General features: G+C 49.8%; 1 protein-coding gene across 2 annotated transcripts in view; it reads left to right on the top strand.

Annotated features, from left to right (window-relative positions):
- The first annotated feature begins 953 nt into the window (after positions 1-953).
- Positions 954-8229, top strand: part of mboat1 (membrane bound O-acyltransferase domain containing 1) — a 214592-nt gene continuing 207316 nt past the window's right edge. For both annotated transcript variants that reach the window (XM_072509701.1, XM_072509700.1), the window contains exon 1: positions 954-1194. In XM_072509701.1, coding sequence (XP_072365802.1) covers positions 1105-1194 — 90 coding nt within the window. In that variant the 5' untranslated portion in view covers positions 954-1104. The remainder of the gene's footprint in view (positions 1195-8229) is intronic.

Genomic DNA, 8229 nt, shown 5'->3' with positions numbered 1-8229 from the left:
CTGTGTCCCAATGTCGCTGACCCTTTTCTGTGATGTGTGCGACAAGTGGCACTGAATAAATGACAAACATGTGGCAAACATGCCACTGCACTGCAGTCAGCCAGTGTTTGGGGGGGGGGGGGGGGGGCTGTTTAAACGTCTTCGTCTCTCTCGAGTTTGATGAAACTTTAATGCAACAGCATCTGCGTGATGGAGGGTTCTCACGCTTTAAAAAAAAATCGAATCGCCGAGTCTTTATTACAGTCACCACGGGCGTCGTGTGTAGGTTCAGAGGATCCGTACCATCGACTCCACTGGCTGAAATATTTGTAAAACAAAAGGATTGGTGAGGTAAATGTGCGAGTTCTAGTTGACCTGCGTAATGATTAACATCGAGTGACTCCTGGATTAAATCAAGAATCGGGTGTGAACTTGGAAGCCCTTTCTCTCTCCTCCTCTTGGAAAGCTACCAAAAATGCAATTAGTCAGGTAACTGGGGATCGGCAGGTCGCAGCAACAGGTAACGCCGCAGATGTGTTGTGTGTTGAAATGTTATCTGCAGCAAAGCCCCCCGCCCTCCTCCCAGAACCGTAACCTGGGAGACGTTGCCAGACACGGATCCCTGGAACCTCGCTTCCAACAGCCGCTTCTTTAAACGTGCTTCACCACTTCACTTGGTTGAAGAAGCCCAATCCTCACGGTTGGCACCAACCCATTTGTCCGACAAGGCCTCCAAGGCGCCCCCACCCTGAGCACAAAGCTCCCCCCAGCCCGGGGGCGGGGCGGGACGCTGAGCTGAGTGACAGCTCCGCCAGCCAACCGCGGTCCTCTGCCCAGCTCGCGGGAGCGGGGAGGGGCGGGGGCGGGGCCGCCACCGGCGCCGCAGCCAATCGCAGGCGGCGGCTCAAGTGGGTCGGCCGCTCCCAGGGTTGGGTGTGGCCGGGGCGGGGCCGCGCGGCGGGGTTTGAAGCACAAGCGCAGACGGCGAGGAGAGCCAGCCAGCCGCGAGCGGGTTGTTGTCAGTGCGCGCACTGGGACGGCGGCTTGAGCGCGCGATCGGCAGCTTGCAGCCAGCCCGTCCGCCAGCCCCTTCAGCAGGACGGCAGCGCGTCACAATCATGCAGAATGGCAGAACCGCCAAGCATCCCGTTCAGAACCACGGGTTCCAGATTGTTCCACCCGCTCAGTGTCCACTTCAATGTGCCGCTGGACCAGGTAAGAAAACCCTCGTCCACCAACAACCCCTGATCCTCCAGCCCTATTTCAGTCTGTTGCTGCTGATCCTCCAGCCCTTACTCAATCTGTTGCTGTTGATCCTCCAGCCGTCGTTCAGTCTGATACTGTTGATCCTCTGGCCCTTCTTCAGTGTGTTGCAGTTAATCCGCCAACTCTCCTTCAGTATATTACAGTTGATCCTCCAGCCCTTCTTCAGTATGTTATTGGCAGTGTGATCCGAGAGAGCATGCATGTCTGATGGCCATGACGGGGTTGTCTATAATGACAGATTGACAAGTTATTTAATTACACTGATGGGAGATGGGCATCGCTGGCAAGGGCTATTATTGTTGCCCCAGCATTATTATTGCTCTTGAGTCGGTGGTGTTGAGTTGCCCCCTGGGGTTGCAGTCGGTCTGTGTGGTGAAGGTGCCCCCATGAGTAAATAGGAAATTCCAGGATTTCAACCCAAAAGCAATTATAGAACAGTGATATATTTTCTGGAGGGGACCTTGGATGTGATGCTGTCACCATATCTCTGCTGCTTTTGAAGTGGTAGATGCCACAAGTTTGAGAGCTGTTGTCAAAGATACTTCTTGTAGACCAAGGATTCTCAACTGGGGCCTGCAGCTTCCTCGGCGTTCCCAACAAGTTTTACCAGTAGATTCATGTCTCCATTGCGCGGACAAATTAAACCCAATCCCCCAAGTGTTAGAATATCCAAGGCTACGGGCAGGATTTTCCGCACTCCCCCGGGTTGTGTTTCACGGTGGCGGAGGTGCCCATCATTGGTCGGTGGCGGGATCTCCTGACCGCATCGCTGCCAAAGGAGTTGCCTGTTCTATGCACCCCCTGCTGCTGGGAGACTCATGGCAGGGGTTCACCATCGGCGGAACCGGAATATTCCACTGGCGAGAACAGCCGGAAAACTCCGGCCAGAAAATTTTATGTTTCAACCCCAAGTCATCAAGCAACATCAGTACGGTATCACTTCAGTCTCTCTCCCCACACAGACAATGAGGGAATAGAAACCATCACTTGGCACAAACGATTCACAGTCATCAGTCCGTCATGTTGGCAAGGAGACAGCACTCAGTCTGAGCAGGTGCATTCTTCTCAATTTGTTATGAAGAGACACTGGAGCAAACATTAGCACCATCGGGTATCACCAGCATTCTACTGGTTTGAATGGCACTGCCATTGAAGTTGATAAAGTGTCAAGATGCTAACTTCAATATACCTCTATCAAGCCAGTTGACAGTCTAATTTCAGCACTATTGAATAAGGGTGAACATGGAGCATGAAATGCGCTTGTGGTTTTTGAAGATATCTCCATGTCTTGGCAGAATTTTTGCTCCGCACCAGCAGCAAGTTTCACATTAAGTAAAACAAAAATAGCCTAGCGTCCTCCGGGGAGATTAGATTTGGCGCTCCTGGCAGACGAGAAGTTCTGCGAGTAGGTAGCCTCGGCAATAGAGGACTATGTGGAGCTTAACCAGAACAGGAAGGTTTCGGCCTCCATGGTTTGGGAAGTGTTGAAGGCAGTGATTAGGGGGGAGGTAATATCCTATAAGGTCCACAGGGATAAGGTTGAGAGGGCGGCAAGGCAAAGGTTGGTCGAGGTTAGTGTGGAAATGGACCGAAGGTATTCAGCGGCCCCGACTAGAGAGCTGTTAGCGGAAAGGAAGAAGTTAAAGGTGGAGTTCGATATTGATAGGGAAGACAGCAGGTGGCCACACGGGAGATAGCACAGGCTAGGGGTGGGTGGAGGCAGTGCTGGTGATGACCCTGTTAAAAATTAACTGGGCATTTGAGGCATTTTATCAGGGGTTGCATAGGTCCAAGCCCCGGGCAGAGAACACATATGGAGCACTTTCTGGACAGGTTGGAATTCTCGGTGGTGGAGGAGGGATAGGGACTAGTGGCACCATTGGGACTGCAGGAGATAATGAAATAAATGAAAATCGCTTATTGTCACAAGTAGGCTTCAAATGAAGTTACTGTGAAAAGCCCCCAGTCGCCACATTCTGGCGCTTGTTCGGGGAGGCTGTTACGGGAATCGAACCGTGCTGCTGGCCTGCCTTGGTCTGCTTTCAAAGCTAGCGATTTATGGAGTACATTGCGCTGATGCATAATGATTGCCGGCCAAGTTGGCAAAGGGGTACATCTCCTTGATCCCAAAGAAGTTTTTTTAAATATAAATTTAGTGTACCCAATTCAGGTTTTTTTTCCAATTAATGGGCAATTTAGCGTGTTCGATCCACCTACCTTGCACATCTTTGGGTTGTGGGGGTGAAACCCACGCAAATACTGGGAGAATGTGCAAACTCCACACGGACAGTAACCCAGAGCCGGGATCGAACCTGGGACCTCGGCGCCGTGAGGCAACAGGGCTAACCCACTGCGCCACCGGGCTACCCAGATCCCAAAGAAGTTTAATGTTCCAGTGGAGTGTGGGTCTTATAGGCCCATTTCCTTGTTGAATATGGATGTGTGAAGGTGCTGGCAGAGGTTTTGGCAAGATGATGGAGGGTGCGTTTCTGAGGATCAGGCAGGCTTTGTCAAGGGGTGAGAGTTGTCGAGTAACATTAGGTGGCCTCTGGACATGCTGATGATCATGTCTAGGGGGAAGATGCCAGAAGTTATTATTTCCTGTGGAGGTACCTGTTCGAGGTCCTGGGAAGGTTTGGGCCAATGTTCATATCCTTGGTAAGATTGCTCTATGCTGCCGTGAAGGCGAGTGTGAGGACGAATGCGGTGAATTCGGGATATTTCTGGCTCCATTGGGGCACGAGTCAGGGATGCTGGTTGTCTCTGTTGTTATTTGCGTTAGCTATTGAGCCTCTGGCCATTGCACTTTGGGCATCAAAGGACTGGAAAGGCATAGTAAGGGGAGATATCTCTCTACGTGGACGATCTGTTGCTATGTGTCTCGGATCTGCTTGTATGTATGGAGAAAATAATGGGGAAGTTTCATTCCTCTTCGGGGTATAAGCTCAACGTGAGAAACCTATTTCCAGTGAATTCTCAGGGAGGTATGAGCCTTTCTGGCCAAGATGAGATTTAGTTATCTTGGTCTTCAGGTGGCTCACGACTAGGCCACGATGCACAAATAGAACTTGGCCAGCTTGGTGGATAGGTTGAGAGGGGAACTGAAGAGGTGGGATGCTCTCCTTGGTGGATAGAGTGCAGACCATAAAAATGAACATTCTCCCGAGGTTTTTGTTCACGTTTCAGTCCCCCCCCCAAAAAGTGTTTTTTGTGACAGTGGATAGGTTAATTTCGGCCTTCGTGTGGGCAGGTAAGACCCCCAAGATCTGGAGAACTTTCCTGCAGAGGGGACAGCGGGGGTGGGTTGGCTGGCATTACCAAATTTGCTACATTATTATTGGGTGGAGAATGTGGAAAATGTGTGGTGGTGGTGGGATGGGAGGGCATCGAAGTAGGTGCAAATGGGGAGGCCTCCTGCGAGGCAACATGTTTAAAGGCGCTGGTTACGGTCCCTCTCTCGTTTACCCTGGCCAGGTGTACAGTGAGCCCGGTGCTGGTGGCATCCCTGAAGATTTGGAACCAGCTTAGGCAGCCCTTTGGGTTGGGGGGGCCATGTCAGTACAGTCATCTATCTGTGGAAATTATAGGTTTGTGTTGGCAGGGATGGATAGGATAGGGAGGGGGTTGAGAGGTTTCAGGATTTGTTTGTGGAAGGGAGTTTGCGGGGCTGGAGGAATTGAAGGAGAAGTATCAGCTCCCGAGGAGGAGTGAAATACAGCACATACAGGTGGGGACTTTATACAAAAAGAGTTTCCTTCATTCCCTCAGCTGCTGAGCCATCCACTGTTAGATAGACTGTTATCAAGTGATGAGCTTTGGGAGGGGAGCTCTTTGACATATATGGGTGGTTGCAGGAGATGGGAACGGCTTCATTAGTAGAGATAAATGGGAAGTTGGAACAGGAGCTGGGAGTGGCACTGGGGGAGAGGTCTGGAGTGAAATATTGTATCGGGTGAGCTTGACCGTCTCCTGTGCTAGGATGAGCCTGATATAATTTAACGTGGTTCGCAGGGCTCATATGACTCGTGCACGGATGAGCAGGATCTTCCTGGAGGTGGAGAATAGGCATGAGAGGTGCCCAAGGGGACCGGCAAATTATGTACATATGTTTTGGTCTTGCCCGAAATTGGTCGTCCTTTGGACATTGGTATTTGAGAAATTGTCGAAGATTGTGAGGGTGGAGCCGTGTCCTTTGGTGGCAATCTTTGGCATATCGGAGTTGCTGGGCTGGAAGGGGGTCGATGTCGTGGCCTTCGTCTCTCTGATTGCCAGGTGACGAATCCTACTGGGTTGGAGGCTGGCAGTGCCACCGAGGGTTTTGGCATGGTTGGGGGATGTGGCAGAATTTTTGCAAATGGAGAAAATAAAGTTTGCCCTTAGGGGGTCTGAGGAGGGGGTTTCTACAGATTGAACCCCCTACAGATTGAGGCTGTTCGTCTCTGTTTTCAAGGAGCTGTTTATCGCCAGCGAGTAGATGGGGCGGGGGCACAGCGATTTTTGGGGGTAGAGTTTGTTAAATTTGTAAGAGATGAAAAATGACCATCTGTTTGTAATTTGATTTTGTTTTTGTGAATGTGGAATTTCCTGTATGGTTTGGAATAAAATATATTAAAAAAAAAAGTAAAACAAAAATAAGGAATGTATATGTTTAATTTTATAACTAATTGTTATTCAGACAAACATTGTGTTGTATTATAGGAGCCTGTAGAATTTTTTGACATGAGAGGGAGTCCTTCAAACTCAAAAATATTGAAAACCCCTACTGGAGATGGCCCAAGTTCAGGTTGAGAACCTCTGTTGGAGATGTACATGCTAATGCCAGTGGTGGAGGGAGTGAATGTTTAAGGTGCCAGTCAAGCGGGCTGCTTTGTCCTGAATGGCATCAAACCTTTTTGAGTGCTGTTGGAACTGGACTCGTCCAGACAAATGGAGAATATGCCATCGCACTCCTGACTTGCATCTTGTAGGTGGTAGATAGGTGTTGGGGAGTCAGATGGTGAGTCATGTACTGCAGAATTCCCAGCCTCTGTTCTGCTCTTGCGGCCACAGCATTATGTGGCTGGTCCAGATAAGTTTCTGGTAAATGGTGTTCCTCCGAATTTTGATTGTGGGAGATGAAACAACTCCTTTAACACAATAAAATAGTTCAAGGCATTTTGTAGAGGCATAATCAAATAAAATGCCGCATAAGGAGATACTCGGCAAGTGACCAAATGCTTGGGTCACTGAGGAAGGTTGAAGGAGTATACGTATGAGAAGAGGAAAGTGAAGTCGAGAGGCAGGGTGATTTACTGAGGGAATTTCATAACGTATGGCCTCAGTAGTTGAAGACACAGTGGAATGATAAAATTGGAGATGATCATGAAGCTAGAATTAAAAGAGTGCAGATGTCGCAGAGGATTTTAGGGCTGGAGGAGAGGACAGAGATAGGGAGAGACGGGCAGCATGGTGGCGCAGTGGTAGCACTGCAGTCTCACGGCGCCGAGGTCCCAGGTTCGATCCCAGCTCTGGGTCACTGTCCGTGTGGAGTTTGCACATTCTCCCCATGTTTGCATGGGTTTCGCCCCCACAACCCAAAGATGTGCAAGGTAGGTGGATTGAACATGCTAAATTGCCCCTTAATTGGAAAATATTAATTGGGTACTCTAAATTAATTTAAAAAAAAAAGAGATAGGGAGAGAACAGGTCATGGAGGGATTTGAAGCGTGAACAGGGCTGTTGAGTGAACGGAATTTTGTGCTAGTTAACTCGCCTGTTAGGAGGGGGTCCCCTACACCCCACATGGGAAGGACATCACCCGGGCCTGAACCCTGGTATGGGCAAAATGCCAGCCTGGCACCTTGGTACAGTCAGCCTGGCACCCAGGGAATGCCCCTGCCAACCTGACAGTGCCACCTGAGCAGTCTGGCACTGTCAGAATGCCTATGTCATATTACCAGGGTGTTAGGTTGGCAGCACCAAGTTTCCCAGGTGGCACCAGCTGTGCCAATCCAGCCAGAGGTCAACCACCCGAGGGCCTCCGATTGCATGGGATACCCCCCCCCCCTTCCCCGAATGCCGTTTTGCCTGATCCACATTTGCGGGGACCAGTGCTAAACGGTGCCTGGCTGGGATCTCCTCGGCAAGGCCGATAGATGTCGGGTGGCCATTGAATCCGGCTAAGTGAGCTTTTAAGCCTTTTTAGTTATGCGAGTCTGGGTCCCGCCCATTGTGGGCAGGATCCAGATCACGACATGTCGTGAGATCTTCTTCGATCTCGCGAGGCTTAATGACCATTGGGAATCCCGAGAGAGGCATTTCCGGATGTACTGGCTGCGTCCACGACCGACTCCGGCGGCCTGTAAGTCACGCCCGGTGTCTTGCTTTTTGTGGATAGGATATACCTAGACAATTTTCCACATTGCTGTGTAGATGCTAGTGTTGTGGCGATACTAGAACAACTCAGCTAGGTACATTGCTAGTTCTAGAGCACAACTCTTTAGCTCCACTGTTGGGATGTTGTCAGGGTCTCTCGTTTTTGTTCATTCTTGTGTGCTGATCTATTTCTTGATATCATTTGGAATGAATCAAATTGGCAGAGGGCTTGGATTCTGTGATGATGGGGTCCTCAGAAGTAGTTGACACAGTTGAAACCCATGTAATATAAAAGGGACAGTGGCAGCCTGGATATAAAATTGTCTGAGTAGTTAGTGGTAAACGTGTTTTTCAGACTGGAGGGTGGTATACCTTAGTCTTCCCTGGGTGTCAGTGCTAGGACCGCTGCTTTCCAACTATATATTAATTTTTTAAAATATAAAGTTAGAGTATCCAATTTTTTCCCGAATTATAACGTGGCCAATCTGCACATCTTTTGGGTTGTGGAGGTAGAGACCCACGCAAAAATGGGGAGAATGTGCAAACTGGTTTAGCAGGAGCTGTTTAGCACACTGGGCGAAATAGCTGGCTTGTAATGCAGAACAAGGCAGCAGCGCGGGTTCAATTCCC

This window comes from Scyliorhinus torazame, chromosome 6, assembly GCF_047496885.1.
Source record: "Scyliorhinus torazame isolate Kashiwa2021f chromosome 6, sScyTor2.1, whole genome shotgun sequence".
Classification (NCBI taxonomy): Eukaryota; Metazoa; Chordata; class Chondrichthyes; order Carcharhiniformes; family Scyliorhinidae; genus Scyliorhinus; species Scyliorhinus torazame.
Note: the sequence above shows the minus strand (reverse complement) of the source record. Positions and strands in the feature narration are given on the sequence as shown.